Source organism: Sesamum indicum, linkage group LG5, assembly GCF_000512975.1.
Source record: "Sesamum indicum cultivar Zhongzhi No. 13 linkage group LG5, S_indicum_v1.0, whole genome shotgun sequence".
Lineage (NCBI taxonomy): Eukaryota > Viridiplantae > Streptophyta > Magnoliopsida > Lamiales > Pedaliaceae > Sesamum > Sesamum indicum.
The window spans coordinates 11,493,090-11,513,077 of NC_026149.1; the positions used below are offsets into that span (position 1 = coordinate 11,493,090).

At 36.9% G+C, this 19,988-nt stretch overlaps 1 protein-coding gene and 1 pseudogene across 1 annotated transcript; one reads left to right on the top strand and one right to left on the bottom strand.

The window, feature by feature from the left end:
* On the bottom strand, positions 1,491 to 12,618 carry LOC105162398 (annotated as a pseudogene).
* On the top strand, positions 12,644 to 13,729 carry LOC105162388 (protein MIZU-KUSSEI 1-like). Its single transcript, XM_011080388.2, has one exon. It carries the CDS (start codon positions 12,889 to 12,891, stop codon positions 13,651 to 13,653), a length of 765 nt encoding a protein of 254 aa, XP_011078690.1. The 5' UTR covers positions 12,644 to 12,888; the 3' UTR covers positions 13,654 to 13,729.

A 19,988-nucleotide genomic window follows, 5' to 3' on the forward strand; every position in this document is an offset into this window, starting at 1 on the left:
TAAATCTATGACGAGCTTTACCTTAGGTATGAAAGAATATTACATATATTTTATGGTGAATTACGGGACAGTTTTTTAAATTAGGTCTAATTACACAAGTATTCTATATTTTTCGTAAAATTATAAATATATTTTATTAGATTGTAGTTATAATTAAAAACAAAATTTTAAAATAAATACACATCTTGAGATAAAATACATCGAGAAAGTGTACTTATAATTTTGTCGAAAATAGTGTGATTGTCTAAATAGATTTAATCTCAAAAGTTGTTGATGTGATATACTTATTTGCCAAGTATTTAATGAGATTAAATTACTAAATAAAGTTTTGTGGTTGATTTTCTTTCGTATCCTTGTGTGCCAATTAAATTGATTGTGTAACAATGAAGTTTTAATTTAATGGTTGAAAGTAAAACTAATATCTCATGAAAAAGTTCGAGTTCTTGAGTTTAAGTCCAACTTGATGAATGAGTATTTGTCTCACTTTATATTAATGTTTATCTCACTTTCAATGAGTTATTATAATTTGTTTATAATCATATTGATGTATTGATTGAATTTAGAGTTATTGTAATCTATTGTTTACTGTTCGTTGTATATTGATGTATAGGGTCAATGTAATGCAAAAAAAGAAAAAAAAAAAACAGAATTATGATTGTGTTTGCATTAATAAATTCAAAATTAAAGATTTCAAAACCATAATCATAAATTAATTGAATATTTTTGAAAAATTTCATGGTTGAGGGACTTCAAATTTAAATTCTCAATTTGATTTATTTTGTCTTATTTTTTTCCATTTACTCTAAACCTTTCCGTTGGATGAAAATTATTCCATCAAAACACAACTTAAAGTTTGCAATATTTTAATTTTTAATATTCTCTTAATTGTATCCAAACTAAGACTGAATAAAAAATTAAATCACATTTCCTTTGATGTAGCGCAAAGCGATTCCACATTAAAATGGTTAGAACCTCTTTTTCTAAAATCCCATTTTTATAAATATGATTTTACTCCCTAACATAAATCCTTTTCCATTGATATTTATCTTATCTTACGTAAATTCATCATAATTTATTATTTCATTATTCTCACTAACTTAATCTTTAGAAGGAATATATTGATACATTAATCAAATTGTTTAAATATCAATGTAATCATATAATTATCCCTTCTATAAAAAAATATAAAGAAATCTATTATTTCTGAAGTGAACTTGCCTATAGTTGCAAAGATGATGATGTGATGGCATACAGATCCAAAACCCTTGAAAGAAAACAGCCAAAATTGGTACTGCTGCTGTTAGAACAGCCCATAAATCTATAACACAAACATACGTACAAACACCCATATATTTGCAGATTCAATGTCAGTAGCATTAGGTGGGTGGGGTGGGGTGGGGTGGGGCATACACATAGGTCTGGCTCAGTTTCTCTAACTACATTCAATGGCAAAACCATCTTCAGAAACTAGAATCAAACATGGTACACAAGAAATGTCATGACTTCAATACAAGCAGGATCCTAATCAATAAAGAATCCTGTCTCACCAAATAGCTGTGTGTTACTTCGGAGGCCATTATCATATCCCTTTTGTCTCTCTGCATTATCTTTGCTGTTACTGAGTACCGGACGATTAATGAGGACTGCTTTGGTTACATTCAAGATAAGCAACCTCTGCTGACTAAATAGGTCGTCATGCTTCTAAGGGTACAGCAGAATCAAGCTGTACACGGTTTAGTCTGACGGTTCCAAGAATGTATTTGGGGATTTCTGGCTCTTCTTTTGCCTGTAACATAGGGAAATATCATGTTTTTTGTGTATAATATGCATGGTTTAACAGCAATCTAAATTTGAAAGTGAACATGATGTTGAAAATTTAGAAAGGTAAAAAGATAAAAGTAAGAAGATTATAAGGGGATAGAGAAACTAAGTGGACAAGGTATGGTGACAGGAAATTGCGCATTTGCTGATTCTAAGTCATGGTTTATAATATCTCAATACCTCGAACCTCATTTTTCCCGTAAATGAGATAGGACTCTTATTTGTCATTGCACCACCGAAGCATGAAGGAAATCCTAGGAGGGCTTTGGTTTCAGCCAAAACCCAAATACATTATATCTCGTTTATTACACTTGTCATGTGATTCATTTTAAAAAATGCTACCAATCACATGGTGAATGTGCAAACACCATCTAGCAAAGGAAAAGGAAATTCCAACATGCACTAGAAGTGAAGATTGACTCGGGACTTTCTCAATGACATTCAACTTATTTAGATTCTCTTTAATACACAAAGGAGTTATCATCATGTATCAAGTGTGCAAAAGGTTTCTAAAGTTCCCAGTATTTAGGGTATAACGAATAATTGACAGTGTGTACTGATTCCTGGAGTTGTAGAATTCGATGATTTTGGTAAAGAAATCCAGGCATAGAAACGATAGCTTGTTGGAGCGAACAAAATATATCAAAAGAAACGACCAGTGGTCCACGTGGAAGCAGTAAAAGTTTTCCATGTTTAAATGTTTTGAATTGCAGAAATATTAGGCCCCTGGAAAGAATTTGTGAACTAGGAAAACATATGCAACATTCTGATGTCAATGTTGATCTGACATATGTAAAGATTATCTTATTTTAATGTATAGAAAAGTTCCTGGTGAAGAAAGATTGCCAACAAAGTAAAACCTAGAAGCCTTTTCAATAAGCATATGAAAACCCATCCATACTTTTTGAAGAAACATGACCTTGCAGATGAATTGATAAGGCACCGCTGAAGATGATATTGATTCGGCTCGTACTTATTCATTAATACGTAAAACATCGGGATAAGGGGTAGAAACCAGAGTGTGCGCACCTCAATAACTATTGCAAGATCAACAACAAGGCTTGTGACATATCCAAGGACGAGACTGATGACACCCCTTGCCACAGATGATGAACCAATATCCACATCAATCTGCAGGAAGGATTACCACTTAATCATCGTATCTGTAGGAGGGCAAGAAGATAAAAACCACATATGGAAATATATCATTCAAGTGCAATCAAATGCATCCCGTAAACCATGACATCAGACACAGCTAAAAGCTCCTTCACAGTATAGGTACTTCCTGTGAGGCTCACTGAAGCAGCATACTTTTAGCTGGAAAGTTTGACTTGGGAAATGCTATTTATGTATTTGCTATAGCATTTCTTCAATTCTTAATTGCAGGTGGTTTTTCTTCAATCATCATTTCATTTCTTCCATCCCCTCGTCGTGTAAAGTTCTAAAGTTACTGTCAGATGTTTCTCAATCACATTCCAGTTAGGCTCCAAGAGTTTCGCCAGTTTGTTTCACTGGTCTGACCACCCATGCAAATTGATGGTGGAAAATGAAGTCCAAATTACTCCATAGTTCAATTCAATCAACACATAGGCAACAGTTCGGCTCTATATAAAATTCACCAGCATCTGACAAGATTCCAGGACCAAAGAAGTGGGGATCTCACCTCCAGAAAATTGTCTTGCCTGAGGTACTTGCAAGTTACTGCTTTTCCAAGCAGGCAAGCTTTTGTTCCAACTGCCCGCTTTACCATCCAGTATCCCTTTTTTCAAAAAGACAATTGTCAAAAACAAGAAGCATGTCAAGCATACACTCCAAAACTAACCAAGTTTTCACTTTAGCAGATGGAGCTACCCCAACAATGCTTGGAATAAGTTTGAATCTTGAATCACGAAACATATCAGTGCCATCAATAAGTTTACCCAACAATGAGTCCTTCTTCACAGGCCTGTCTGCAGAACAAGGCTGTAGTTTGGTCTGGCACCTGATATAAGGAAACCACTATAAGACTTTCTCATCCGAAAGCTGTGGCCTGTTTATGTTACTATAGATTTTAGCAATGAAGTAACAACAATGTGTCTTTGGACAATCAGCAGTTCGCCCAGATATTAACTTATTGGCAGCTATATTTGCAGACTTCTATTTATGACCCTGAACAAGTTTCACCATATGTGAAAATACAGGCTATGTGCACAAAAACTTACAAAAGACGTTGCTAATGCTTCTACTGAAATCAATAAGATTACATATAAGCTCCCAGAACATTAAACAGAACATATGTAAGCTTAACTTAAAGAACGGTAGACATATAGACAGAAGCGAACCTCAAGATTGATGACAAGAATGAATGGAAGTTTCTTTCCTTCGAGGCTCTGCATTAGGAATGATATTAGAAAAAAAATGAAGGAACAATACAATCATCAGAAATAATCAGAAAGGAACAATGACAACTCATGATATCAGCAAAGTTGTAGCATAAACACTACATATTGATGTCATGATATCTAAGATAATACAACTACCAAAAGAAGGAATAATACAATCATCTGAAAGTAATCAGAATCGAACAGTAACAACTCATGACATCAGCAAGTTGTGACACAAACACTTAAGTATTGATGTTAATGTATATAAGAGAATACAACTACAGAAAGAATACTAAACGACGAATAACTTGTCCACAGATGTGCCAATATGTAAGATGTCTTACACAAACCATTAAGCCAAGATAGTCAGAGAAGTAGGACAACTAGCATTCAGCGATAAACAAAGGAAAACTGAAATAATCTTTACTTATTCGAAAAACTTGAAGCAAAAAACAAAGAGAAGTTGATCGGATGACATATAGCAGATAAGCCAACTGGATAGCTTGAAACAAGCAAGAAGCAAGACTTCATGTGCAACAGCTAAACTTCATTCTTTAGTAAATTAGAAAATCATCTTTAGCTCGGTCGAGAGCATTCATTCAACAGAAAATTAAGACATTTGAAGCAAAGAGAAATTGTCAATTCAAGCCATCTGTGCTCTTGCTTAAAATACAAATTGCCATAGAGTGATTTAAAAATGCCACTTAGCAGAAACTCAATAAGGAAAACAAGGTTGAGAACAAAATAACACCAATCTTAAATTATCACTAAATCATCAGCAAATTTATTTTGAGGTTTAACAGCATTTTCCAAAGGTTTATGACATAGTCTTACCACCACAAGAATGTAGTTTCACCACACGAACAAAATAGTTATAGACTTGGGACAAACGAAGATATTACTTAAGAGGATTATTTCGTGTATACAGTCAAATTCAGAAAGACCCAACATTGGTTTCCATAGTAAAACTTAAATTCTAACCGCCAACTCCTGTTTTAATGAATTTTAAGTTTAGAATATAATTTAATCAAATGAGTGTTAAGAGCATCATCACATGACGGATAGGAATATCAGGTAGAAGCATGATTGAACACATCAGGTAAAAGCCTCTCGAACAAGGAACTGGACAGGAAAATCTTTGACAGAAATTACTAGTGAATAAATAACAAGACTAAATATTGATGATTGAACACATCAAATAAATAAACTTCTATTAGCAATGGAATCTTAAGCACAGCTGAAAACTAGAATTATTAAATCTTGAGATAAGATCTATTGAATTATTACAGAAGGAGAAAAGTTAGTGAACACCTAGGGCATATTCATTTAAACAGAAAATAATTTAAAACTTATAACCGAAACTAGATTGCTTAAATTTGACTTCCAAGTCCATCATGTTAAAAATGAGGAAGATTCTCTAAACATATACCCTTCAGTCTCTAAGATATTCGTGCTTATACCATGTGTACAACCTCCAATTTTTTAATTCAATTAGTTGGTCACAGTTTTGCATCCTGAAGTAATAGACAAGACTTTTCTGGTTAATAGACTTAGTAGATTTATCTGGATAAAGGACTTGAGAGAAGGAAAATAATACATATAACAAAACCCTTCTGTCCCTGTAAAATAATGGAAAGACGGTTGATAAACACTTAGCAAAAGTAATAATCTCAATATGCAAACATAGAATTGAGATCTGCTTAGAACCTTTTAAATTGTCAATCCGAAATTGGAGAGATTGACAGAATACCTTCAATTCTTCTTGAATTACATTGAGATTAAGCTTCATTGAGATGGTTCAAGTTTTATTTAATGTCAAAAGACAAGGAGTATAAACTTCACATAAAGTGCTGTATTTTGTAGTTTATGAACCGACCTTCATGTTATCTTTCAAGTATGTCTTCCCCCTGATCATAAATCCAGAACCATCTGGAGAAGACCAGCAATTCTTATCACTTTTATCCTTTGCTTTCCTCATGGTCCCATGAAACTGACTTGAGTCGAGACTAATGGGAGAACATTTGAGTTCAACTCATTTGATTCTGGTGCTGCACCAGATGCCAAAATAAATCTTAGCACAATAACTTAAATAACAGACAAAACCTATTAATGGTAGTAAAATATGAGAGAAAAGTAGCCAGTTTTTTTCAAAATGAGAGATACTGGCATGGCATATACCTGAAGACCTCTTTAGTGTTAAACTTGCTATGGCCCAAGAAATGTTCTTCAGTTTAATCTTCTTAGCCTGGTGAATAAAACAAAGTCAACAAAGTGTGCGGTCTTTTAGAAATAAAGGATTCAGTTGATGCAGTCACACCAAGGACCAAGAACCTTATTGACTTCTATTTCGTTGTCAGTACCCTCATCAGAAGATGATGAATCACCAGCAATTGCATCGTAGAACTCGTCTGCTCGTTCTGCATCCTCGAACTCACTATTGGATCCAGAAAAATCAGACACTTTCGAATGAATTATTGTAGTAGATTATTCAGATCTGAGTGCTGGATTTGCTCCAATGTACTCCTTCAGACCTGAACAAATCAAATAGCAAGAAAACATCACTATTATACAAACAAATTGAGCTCCAGGTCATTCAAGGAAGCAAAAAGAAAAAACGAAAATGAAAGAAGACATAAAGCATGAGTATGTGATGGAATAGAAGAAGAGAATCAAGATTACAGCCCCAATTAAGTACAAGATAAGGCTGTCTTGAGGTGAGATAGTTGAGAGAATGGTATATGAAGAAATACTGATGAGAGCAGTATCAGGGCTTCTACAGTATGGAGCCATGTTCCAAAACCATAGGTTCTTTAATACGAAAAACACTCTAGTTACAAGACCAGCTTGCTCAAATAATCACGTAAGTTTATTTCTCAACATTTGAATGTCAGAAGAGGAGAGAAGGTTTGCATGGTGATTGTATTTGAACTTTTGCCTTACTGTCTTTAATTATGAAAACGACGGACTTATGCACTCCCGCAGTTCATCAAACTAATGCAATGAATTAACATTCTGAAAAATGGGCAGGGGTTACACAACAGGAGAGGAGGCTTGCAATGTTTCAATCAGGATTACTGGTTAGCAGCAGCTCTCAGTTATACGCAGCATACATGTTCTGTAAAGTAGGACTGGAAGTATTACCAACCTGATACTTGACTCAGCAATGCATAAGGAACAGTCTTTTCAAACTTCTAGCAGCGTTTATTCCTCCATTTAAACCAACCGTTGGGGCTTATCTCAAGCGTTTGTGTAACTAGACACCTCGCAGTATTTGATGGCGAAGATGTGCTTAAATTACTGATCTCCCAAGTGGAAGCTACAGAACAAAACAAAGCAAAAAAGGAATTAGACAAAACAGCAAGGTTCATAACTGCCACAGGGGGAAATATTGTGCCAAAGGCAGCATTTGATAAGAATTGTCTGAGCAACAAAATACATAAACCAAAAAGTCCTAATTAAGCCCGCTTAAATGCTTCGAAACATTAAAGGATTTATTCTCGGTTGACCATGCAATTGCAAAAGCAGGAAACTGAGGTGGGTATAATTTTGGGACTAGATCCAAAGTGATAGTTTCGTCTCACCTTAAGTGCAAATAATTAGTGAAAATATGGAACCAAGAAATTAGAAGTCTATTTGGGTTGAGAACCCCAAGGAACAAAGTATTGTCATTTAGCTGGCTTCTAAACTTGGTTTAGCCTTCAAGTATACATGTCTCTCAAACAGAATAAATACATCTACACCCAAATTCTGGACATGTCTTCAGTGGACATAATAAATGCTTATTTAAAATTGGAAGCTAGTATTTAATACTATATTTTCTTACGGTTGATTTTTGTGCGCTTATAGCCAGATCTGGGAGGCCGCTTCTTGTGTACAGAAGGAAACTGCAGAATTGCTGCACCAACAAGTGTATATCAAACTGTCAATCACAAGAACTGTTGGTTTATAACAATATCAATGAATAAATTTAAGCAGCATATCTACCTTACTATTTGCACCCAAGAAAATATGCATTAGCTAAGCAACAAATAGAGAAGATTAATACTCCATAATATTTTACATTAACAGACAGAACTGACATCTATTCTCATATCCACCAAGCACCAAGCATATGGTAAACCTCAAACTAACATAACTCTGAAAGAATCCTGGACAAAGAATTTGCTAATAGATTCTTATTTCTAGAAGTAGAGAATTAAAATTGATATTACAGCTGAACGTAGACTCGACAAAAATTGATACACCAAATTTTAACAGAAAGCATTAGAGAAGGGCAGCATAAACTGCTTGATTTAATAAAAAGTGTCATCTTCAACAAAGTCAAAAAGAATAAATGATGAGACCACAATTGCATAAAATCTTCATACCTACATTTTAAAAATAAAGGGAGCTCAACGTAATTGCTTCATGTTTCTTTTCTCTATGTTTATCTTCCTCTTATAGCCTTAATGGCTTAACTCCATAATATTTTTTGGAACTTTCCTAAGTAGACCACAATATCATTTTCACAAAGTTTCTAGTTAACAGCTCCTAGCAGTAGGACACACATCAGGATGGGTATCTACTCGACCTGGATCTGATATGAACCTATCATTTCAAGACCCAGCATTAAGCAGGGCAACACATTTGGTCTAAACCACGCAGGATGATTACCATATTGATAACACGTATTGATATATGGTGATTAACAAGACTTCAATACTCAATAGAAGCTACCGAACATAAGCACAGCGAAGCTGACATAAACACAGATTCTTACTGTATGTCCCATCTTGTCCTCGGACCCATTGCCTTGAGAAGACAAAGTCTCTTCTTGACTGCCGCCTGCATATAAAACCCTTCTTTCAAGTGATGCACATACGAAGAACTAGATACAAGAAGCAATTGATGCATCCCTCACTTTTCTTTACAAGCATCCGCTCATATAACTTTTCAATATGAATCGTCTTATTTGTGTGAATGCAGCCTCAGCCTCACAAGAAGAATGGCTATTTGTGTGACTCTAACATGTCACTTCCAAGTCATATGAACCATCTTTATTTGCACCAAGATTCACTACATACTCCTTCAGCACCGAATGGGAAATGATATCATGAAGCTTCTTGAACCAAAAAAAACTAACTCACCAAGTAAAATAACGTGGATCAAACGTCCCGTACACAACATCAAAGTGTCCATTTACAGAATCAACCAACTCCAAGTCACCTGTCAAAGTGTACCACCTGTAAAAGAACATTAGATGCCTATCACTTGTAAGATCAAGTACCACGAACCAAAGGCTGGCCAACTCACTTGTATCCCCTGTGTCGATCAGAATTCAACACAACTTCAATTTTATCACTCTACAAAACAAGGCAAATGAGCAGTCTGTCTTCAGATTAATTTAACTAAAGTAGATAAACACGCAGTACTGTTATGGAACCTAAATGTCATTTACCAAATATATACCTGCATATTATTGGATGGAAACTGGTGGCTGAGTTACTATGTCTCTAATGCTTTCAAGATGGTTCTCTTAAATCGCTAACTCAACGGCCCCAGTATTTTTAAAGTAAAGACACTCAGTTATGACTTATGCTATGGGTTTAAGGAGCCAATCTCGTTTAGGTGTGTGTTGATTGAGGAAGCCAGTAGCCAGTATCTTCAAGAAATAATAAGAAATAACCAAAGTATTTTTGTAACATATATGTTTCTAGGGGTTGTAAAGAGGGATGAAACATGCAGCACAAGGCGAAAAAAGATGCTAAGGTGATATGGAGAATCAATCATATATTTGCTTCACTTAAGGTCGATCTTTGGATTTAAAAAAGCATGTTGTTAGGATCAAATACCACGGTTGCCTTATACTAAGAGACAAGCATTGGCCTATAGTTCATCAAATCAGAAAATCCTAGATTTCTCTTATTTGCCTCCTAGACATATTTGCAACTGTATACTTACATATTTCCACCAGAGTTGACAAACAATTCCATCCAATTCAAACCATCTAAACAGATTTTGAGTAAGAAGTCAAATTATAGCAACTTGACTCGGGTTACTGGAACTCATCCCAAACTTCATCATTTGCAAGTGACCATGTGCAAGTTCACATTTCCACTTGTTTTTACTGTCCATATGCCCTCAAACATCAGACAGCACTTCCAATCCCATTCCAAATCCATTTTGAACCGGAAGGTCCAGCACATCATGAAGCAAACCTTGAGATACTGAAAATAAAAGGTAATATGGGATCCAGCTGGAATTGTTTCAAATACCTGTTCCAATATAGTCTTTAGAAAATATTTTGTGCTGTCCTAATGTTGAAAGTATGTTGGAAAACAAAAATGTAAATTTAGATTCTCATATTTATGATTAACAAAAAAAATATAATCCAGTGATCTGAACATACTCATCCTCCATGTTCAGCTTGTTTCTCACACTACCACCTCTTGAAAAAAAAAATATAATCCAGTGATCTGAACATACTCATCCTCCATGTTCAGCTTGTTTCTCACACTACCACCTCTTGAAAACTCATACTCGACCTACAATTCAACAACAGACAGTGAGATATTCAAGCAGCAAAAAATAATAAATAAAATGTGTCAATTCCTTTGATCAAGATAGCTTGGTAATTAATTAATGCTCACATGGTGTTGCCATCCATGTCTACAACATAATGAAAAGCAAATTTAAGCATTGCTCAGAAAAATTAAATGGTTGAAAGCCAACATAAATGGCAACAATGAATAGAGCTTAATCCATTTGCAATTTTGTTTTCTAAAGAAGGGCACAAGTTCATAAAAGTCATTTAACTAATTTTCTCCAACACCCTATTCTTCACATGTCAAATATAATGCACATGAGGGCCCTGTGGAAGTGACACTGTGCCACCTTAACAGTAAAGTCCTAAAGTAAGATGGTTATCAATGTCAAACAAGCAGAAATAAAAATCAAACATATTAGGGGCGGGAATATCTCCAATCTCATTGAACTATCTCATTTGGAAAACTCAAAGTTTAAACGCATTTTTTTCTCTTTTTTCTCTCATACCTGTTGTTTAGCATGATCAAATGCTTCCATCCATTTCCGGGCATCACCGGCTGTATTACAAGCAATCTTGCAGCAATCAAAAGATTTCTTCACTAGGAGCAACTTAAAGAATACAAGCACACCATGTCTAGCTCAAAAACAATAGCATGGAAAGTAGTGACAGCATGTCAAGCAACTTGCAATACTTGTTCTTCAGTACTAGTGCACTTCAGCGATAATGTTACTTTAAGTAGGAGCTCTAATGAATCTGTACTTCATGAACTCAACATACAGTTCGACAGAAATCTTGAGTCATTTGACTATCTTCAACAGGCAACAAGTTCACTTAATAGTGAGCAAAAGTACACCAGATCAAGATTTGATTTTTGGTCTTAAAAGAAAAACAAGAATCATCTATAGTATTTGTTATATCTAACTATTTTGGTATTGAGGAACTATTGGCCCCAGACCAAAACTTTAGCTGGTAAAATTAGCACTTTATCCAGGAGACAGGAAAAGGAGATGTTCCACAGACTTGTATACTCAATAAACAAATTTGCACACCCTACAAGCACTGCCAACTCTAACCCGAATAGATTAGAAATGAAGCTAGTTTCGTTTCAGACACAGAAACATGTCAAAAGGGCTTAACCATCTCATGCGATTGTAGAACCTTAGCAGATACACATCCTACAAAATGTCCACAAAATGTTCAGAGAGAAAACATCTACTTTCTGTGAAGCATTATGTGTGTTGTACTCGAAATAACACACTAAGCTTACAAGGACGGAGCACTTAATAAGTTGAAGCAGTCATAATATGAATATTGACAAACAGAGGTGGAATAGTTTCCTGAAGGATGGAAAGATCTAAAGAATATGCCCAGAGGCCTTACACCATGGTGCACCTTCCGTCGCCCTACCTCCTCCACCATAAGTGTATGCCCTATGACACCCCTTCAAATAGGTTTCTGCAACAAATGTATAGCAGAGTCACTGAATACAAAAGGTGTAACATTAAGAAATTAAATTTGTTAATTCAGAATGAGTTGCAGGTAAACTGAAGATGGTAAGTTCATACTGATCAAAGATCAGTAGCAAACTGATCTGTAATATTCAATGTCAACTCTAAAATGTCAATCCAAAATCAGATAGAATAAGGTTTCTAGAAGGATTTCATTTTCTGCTCGCTTCACCTGAAGGCACTTGCAAGAATACTACGGATAATGCATACAAACTAAATCCTTCATGGAATCCATCTAAAAGTATAGGAACATGATAAACCCACCCCGAATACTCAAACCTCTCCCCATCGCTGCTGGTGCTTCTGATGCTGGTGCCATGAGCATAGGTATTGACGGAATTACTACTCGGCCGCAATCGCTCCTCGGAGCCAGACTCCGAGGTGCCACGTAAAATTTTCAAACTCCTACGTCACCAAGTAAAATAACTACCTACGTACGACAACAACAACATTTAGTCAACTGAAGCCAACAGTACCAAATTTTATTTAATTAACCAAAAACAAAATACCTAAATTGAGGGGAAAAAAAATAAAAAATTAGCCAAATACGTGCTTCCCATAACATGCTCTCTTCATATACACTTCCTCCACAACCATCACACCGGCCGCCTTCAACAATCCACATATAATACCCCACACCCACAATACCCTATTTCCATCCGCACCAAAAATGCCAACACCTAAACACAAACCCCCCACCCCTAAACGCCCACCTCCGCCTCCTCCTCCGTCCGCCAACGCAGTGGCGCCCGACCAATCCCCCCCAAGGCCCCAACTCTCCCTCCAACAACCCTCCCACAAGAAGACACCATCGAAATCCACCAAACTTTTCAGGCGGGTCAAGTCCGTTTTCCGGTCATTTCCAGTGATCAACCCGCCATGCAAGATGCCGGTTTCCATTCACACGAATCGCATGCACGAGGGCCACATCCACGGCGGCAAACAGATGACGGGAACCCTCTTCGGCCACCGGAAATCACGCGTAAACATAGCTATCCAAGAGAACCCCAGGTGTTTGCCCATGCTGGTTCTCGAACTCTCAATCCAGACGGGTAAACTTCTCCAGGACATGGGTCTGGGGCTCGTGAGAATTGCTCTTGAATGCGAAAAGAACCCGTCGGAAAAGATAAAACTCATCGACGAGCCCATTTGGACTATGTACTGCAACGGGAGGAAAGTAGGGTATGCTGTGAAGAGGGAGCCGACCGACGATGATTTGAAAGTCATGCAAACACTGCATGCAGTGTCGATGGGGGCGGGAGTGTTGCCCGGAGAAAGCAGCGCCGTCGGGGAAGCGGCGGCCGAGGGAGAGCTAACGTATATGCGGGCTCACTTTGAGAGGGTAGTGGGGTCAAAGGACTCGGAAACTTATTACATGATGAATCCGGATGGGAACAGTGGACCTGAACTCAGCGTCTTCTTTGTTAGAGTTTGATATTTTTCGCCTCAAAATTTCCCTTGCTATGTAGAAAAAGGAACTAAGCAAGCATTCAATGTAATTGCCATATATATGCGGATTGGAATTTTTGTTACAATTTTTGTTGTATGTTATTTTATATACACACTATGTGTACAATAAAAATTATGTCAATAACTTTATTAAGGAAAAAAAGATTATACACGTAATATGTATATATATATGAGGCTGGGAAGATGCAAATCAAATTTATCAAATTTGAATTAATTATAAAAAAAGTCTAATATATATATATATATTTTCATGGTACAATTAAACAAAAAGTGGTTAATTACATAACAAATGTATTATATTTGCTTTGGAATTGATTTGATTTTATCAAATTTAATTTGAATAATAATTTTTCGTATATATAAAACAGAACATAAATGCAATAGTAATAGCAATAGAAAATTTAATCAGCAAATACAGGTGGCAACTTGTGTAAGGACAATTTAATGTTTTTTATGTGTAGTTTATTCAAGGAAATTGCTTTTCCATTTTCTTTTAGCTCTTTTTCTATTCAATTTTATCGTTTAAAATTAAATTTGGGATTTTATCAAAATACAATTAAGTTTCATAATGTTATTGTACTCGGATTTTGAATTTTGAGTTACTCCTTCAATTCGTAGTATTTAAAATTCAAAATTGATTTGGAGAAACTTTTATAGTTAGATTGAATCTGAATTAATTGAGATTTATTTATATTGCGGTGATATGAGTTTGATCCATTTTATTTAATATTTATACGGTACATATATGTAAGAATTTATTTTTCAATATATATTTCAATATTGTTGTGAATTACCCATAATTGAGCTACCTCATATTATACGTTAGGATAAATTACATTGATACCATTTAAAATTAGATTCAAATAATCAAATACAAAACCTAAGGGTGATATAAAAACAAATATTGAAACTTGCCTAATGTGCCAGCAACATCGGGATCGGTATAATAAAGACCTTGGATGGTATTCGAGAGATTCGGGAAAATAAGTTGAGGACCTACACAAAATAGAGGTGTCGGGTTTGTTCCCAACATAAGTATTCTGATGCTCAAATTAGCAAATAATATAGATTAAATGATTTAGAGGTTGGGACATTAAGAGTAATTAATAACGGAATCAGATATCTAGAATCTTCATAAATGGGTTATTTATACCCAACCCTGTACGATCTACACATGGCAGAGCACCAGATGCCAACACATGTCACTAATCCCCTAAAAGTTATGAATTCAATTGGACAAAATAAGCCTTTAATGGTGGATCTACCTTTGGGGCAACCCTCTTAACCTTAGCTTTGTTGGGCTGACTCCTAACCACTATCCTAAAAGATCCAATACATAAAAGCCTACATTATTTACTCCCCCAATTCAGTTATTCTCTTTTGGCGGCAAATGCCAAAAATTTGAATATATTGGATTGAATCTAGGTCATCGATCCTCTGGCATCTCTTTAGCTATTATGTTGTCCACAGTCTAATGTACTGCCTTTCTGACTTAGTCTTCCTATAAAAGGTGAGTGGGTGTAACTTCCAACTTATTCATTTTTCTCTTAAATGCTCCGACCTAACGTCCTTCGCAGCTTTGTTTGGCTCATGTTTCATAGCATCAAGCATGATCTCCCCTTCCAAAGGAGGGAGCCAAATCTGCATCTCAAATTAAGACCGAAATCAATGATCACCCCTCCGTAAGGGAGTCATATGGATGATAGCGGGAGGACCAAATGAACGTAATTCCGACATGCCAGAAAAGCCCAAGTAAGAGAGGCGCATGATATAATCTTGAAGGAGGTCCTGGATGTGGAGGCGAAAGAGGACACCCCCTCATCCAGTTCGGACGAGTAGAACGATCAGGACCTAAAAACTCTCATAATCACACTTTGTGCATCACAACATTATTGGCTAACTTTGAACTAGGGAGCATTTTTATAGATTCAGGGAGATCGACAGACATATTATTCAGGGAAGATTATGACTAGATGTAGTTGAGAGACGTCCACCTAGAAAATGTGAACACTTCTCTGTATTGCTTTGCGGGAGAAGTGGTACACTCACGAGGAATGATCTCACTCCCTTTAACCCTAGGAACTGAGCCCATTCAAAAAACTTATCTACTAAAAGTCCTGGTGGCAGACATACCCTCATCTACAATGCTGTTATGGGGAGGCCTACCCTCAATGCATTCAAGCAGTAATTTTCACATATCATATGAAGATCAAGTTCCCTACATCCTATGGTGTAAGAGAAGTGCAGGGGTACCCCCTCCAATCACGTAAGTGTTATATAGAGGTTGTACGTAAATGGTAGAAAAGGAGCACAGGTGAGGCATTTAAAGAGGCACCCCCCAACAAGATGAAGGATGCCAAGCTAGTAGAAGAAGCTGAAGAAGGAGGGAGGACACTCGACAAAATTCAACTGGCTGAAGAACTATTAAATATTGAGCTCGTGCCTGAAGATGGAGAGAAAATTACCCAGATTGGTTCCCAAATGTATGGCACAGTTCGATAAGAAATAATCCAATACTTAATCCGCAATGCAGACATCTTTGCCTAAACCCCCCAAGGATTGGAAGGGATCAACTCGAACATTATTACCCATCACCTCAACATAGATCCCAGTATCAAACCAGTGAAATAAAAAAAGCGACACTTTAGACCTGAGAAAGACAAGTCCAAGTTGAGGTAGATAAATTGATAGTAGTAGAACACATCAAGTAGATTCAATTCCCTGAATGGTTATCCAACATGGTCCTAGTACCTAAGCCTGGAAGGAAATGGAGAATGTGCATCGACTGCAAGGACCTCAACAAAGCATGTTCCAAGGATTTCTATCCTTTACCTTGAATTGATCAACTAGTTGATTCCACGACTGGTTGTGAATTGCTAAGCATGATGGATGCCTTTCAGTGATATCACCAAATTATATTGGCTCCTGAAGATCGTAAGACAGTTAGCTTCATCACTTCTGTCGGCATATTATGTTATGTGGCTATGCCATTCGACTAGAAAAATGCAAGACTAACTACCAGCGTTTGATAGACAAAAATATTTCGTCCACCAATAGGGAGAAACGTTGAAGTTTGCGTGAATGACATGTTAGTAAAAAGCAAAGAGGCCAGAAAGCACATCACAAACTTAGGAGAAACATTCTCTGTGCTAAGAAATTATCGATTGAAATTCAATTTAGGAAAATGCGCCTTTAGAGATCGAGGAGGATGTTTCCTCGATTTATAGTAACACAAAGAGGAATTGAAGCCAAGCCCCTCAAGATTAAAGTACAGAGGCTAATCGGTAGGATAGCCGCACTAAGTCACTTTTATCTCCAAAGCAGCAAAGAAGAGTTTACCTTTCTTCAAAGTGTTGAGAAAAGTAAAGAATTTTGACTGGAACATTACATGCCAGCAAACTTTCGAAGAACTTAAAAAGTATTTTACGGACCCTGTTGATAAAGCCGTCCTCAAGGAACACCTTCTATTTGTATCTCTCTGCCATGCCACAAGCCGTCAGCTCCATTCTCATTTGTGAGGATGGAGGAAAGCAAATGTCAATTTATTTTGTTAGCAAGGTACTAAATGGAACCTGAAGGACACTACAGTCTTATCGAGAAAATGGCTCTACCACTGGTGATCACAGCTAGGAGATTGTGCCCTTATTTCCTCTCACACCCTATCGGGGTGAAGACTTACTTACCATTAAACCAGACTTTGAGCAAACCAGATACTTCTGGGCAACTAGTGAAATGGGCAGTAGAATTAAGCAAATACCATATCTCATATCTGCCACGAACGACGATCAAAGCTCAGGCTTTGGTTGACTTCGTATCCGAGATGGCAGTGATACCTATGGAGGATACCTCCAAGGTTGAAAAATGGTTACGGCATGTGGATTGATCACCCACGACCCAAGGCAATGGTGCAGGCATAGTCATCACTTCACCTCATGAGGAAGATCTAGAATTTGCTATCAAATTCGGGTTCGAGGTCTCTAACAATGAAGTTGAATATGAAGCACTGGTGATAGGTAGGAAGATGGCTCACAAAGCCGGAGCCAGATATTTCTTGGCTTACTCGGACTCCCAACTAATAGTTAAATAGATAGAAGGCACGTACAAAGCCAAAGAAGAAAGTATAGTACAATATCTGCAGTAGATAGCAGAATTAAAAGCAAGGTTTGAAAGTTTACAACTCGTTCAAATCCCAAAAGAGGATAATCTAAGGCTGACTTTCTCTCCAAACTTGCGAGTGCATTAGAAGATTGTAGACCCAGACATATCACTATACAACACCTACCCAGTCCAAGGGCCCCTTTGAGCGTCCAAGTGATATCTCCAATAGAAGATTGGAAGATACCTTCGATCTGATGGCTAGAAGAAGTACACCTCCTAAACAATAGGTAGGATGTAGCTAGACTAAGAACTCAGGCCACACGTTTCCTACTTCAAGGAGGGATCCTCTATAAGAAATCTTTCAACCAACCATTACTCTTGTGTTTGTCCTAACAAGAAGGGATGAGTGTCCTTAAAGAAATACATAGAGGTTGTTGTGGAGCGGATGCCAGAAGATGCTGGTTAATAAAGATTTGCGGATTGGATACTTTTGGCCCACCATGAATCAGGATGCACGACAATTGGTGAATAAATGTGAAAAATATTAAAAGCACGCCTCGCTTATACATCAACTAGCAGAGCCACTCTTTATCATGCTATCACCCTGCCTTTTCTCATAGTGTTGTATAGATATCGTGAGAACTTTTCTCCTGGCTCCCGGCCAAAGAAAGTTATTTTTGGTAGCTATCGATTATTTAACAAAGTGGGTGAAAGCAGAGCCACTCGCTCGCATCACAGAAAGATAGGTAATGAATTTTATATGGAGGAAAATTGTTTATCGCCTCGGGCTCCCCCGAAAAATAAATCTCGAAAAAATGGTCAACAGTTTCAAGGTCAAAAAATACAAGAATGGTGCAAAGGCTTGCATATCAAATAAAGATTTACATCAGTAGCACACCCCCAATCCACGAACCCATTGAAGTCACCAACATATCCTAGTACAAAGAATTAAAAAGAGATTAGAGCGAGTTGGCAGAAACTGGACGGAAGAGCTAACTAGAGTTTTATAAGTTTACAGAACAACCGCTCGAGGATCTACGGGAGAGAGCACCTTCGCGCTGCTAATAGGACTGAGGCCATCATTTCTGGTGAGGTGGAGATGCCCTCCCACAGAGTGTTGCACTTTTTCGAAAAATGTAATATGCAGCTCCTGAAAGATAACTTGGATCTCATTGAAGAATTAAGAGAAAAGCCTTTTATTCACATATAAAAGATATGAAAACACCATGATTAATGCTCGCAATAGAAAGGCGAAGACTCAAAATTTTCAAGTCGGAGATCTTGTATTGTGGTGGGTAGATATCTTGAAACCGGTAGAAAAATTAGATCCTACTTGGGAAGGACCTTACAAGGTCACAAGAGTAATAAGACGAGAAGCTTATGAATTAGAAGATCTTGGTGGACGCCTCTTGCCACATCCTTGGAACATACACAATCTCAACAAATATTACATGTGATGAAGGACGTTCCCCTCACTACACAAGTCCTCTTGAAGGATATCCCTTCAAAGATAAGTCGTCCTAAAGGACATCCCATTCAAAGAATAAGTCCTCCTAAAAGACATCTCCCTCAAAGAATAAATCCTCCTGATTGGCATCCCTCACAAAGATTAAGTCCTCCTGAAGGACGTCCCTCGAAAAATTCCCTCTGGAGATTTCCTCCATAGGTTCCCAGTTTTACATAATAAGGCGAGGCATAAATCAATACATAATTAAGCCCTATTAAAAACCATACAGGCATCAGTCATCAAGGGGACCCTGGGTCCCCCATTCTAAGCCCTTATATGCCTTTTATCCATATTTCACATCCATACATTTTGCAATATAACCTAAAAATTAACCTTATTCTTGAGGACACAAGATGCCGAAAGTTAAAAAGGATGCCTCTGACAAAAGGTATCCCTCATAACATGCCAAAAAGCCCTTTCCAGTAAATAACATGTACTCTATCAATCAGAAAAGACTAAAAAGCAACATGGCACAAATTCCACAATAGATACCAAGCTTGAAGTAAAGAAAGAAATGAGAGTCATCACATTACGGTTCGGGGAAGGGACAAGTACATCTCGACATAAAACATGACCAGGGGAAAATCAAAAACAACATCCGTAAAAAAGGAAAATAAATTGCTTCATCCCCATTAGTGATGGGGGAAAGGAGCAGAACAAGAAAATTGTCTTAAAGGGGGAGGGACAAGTACATC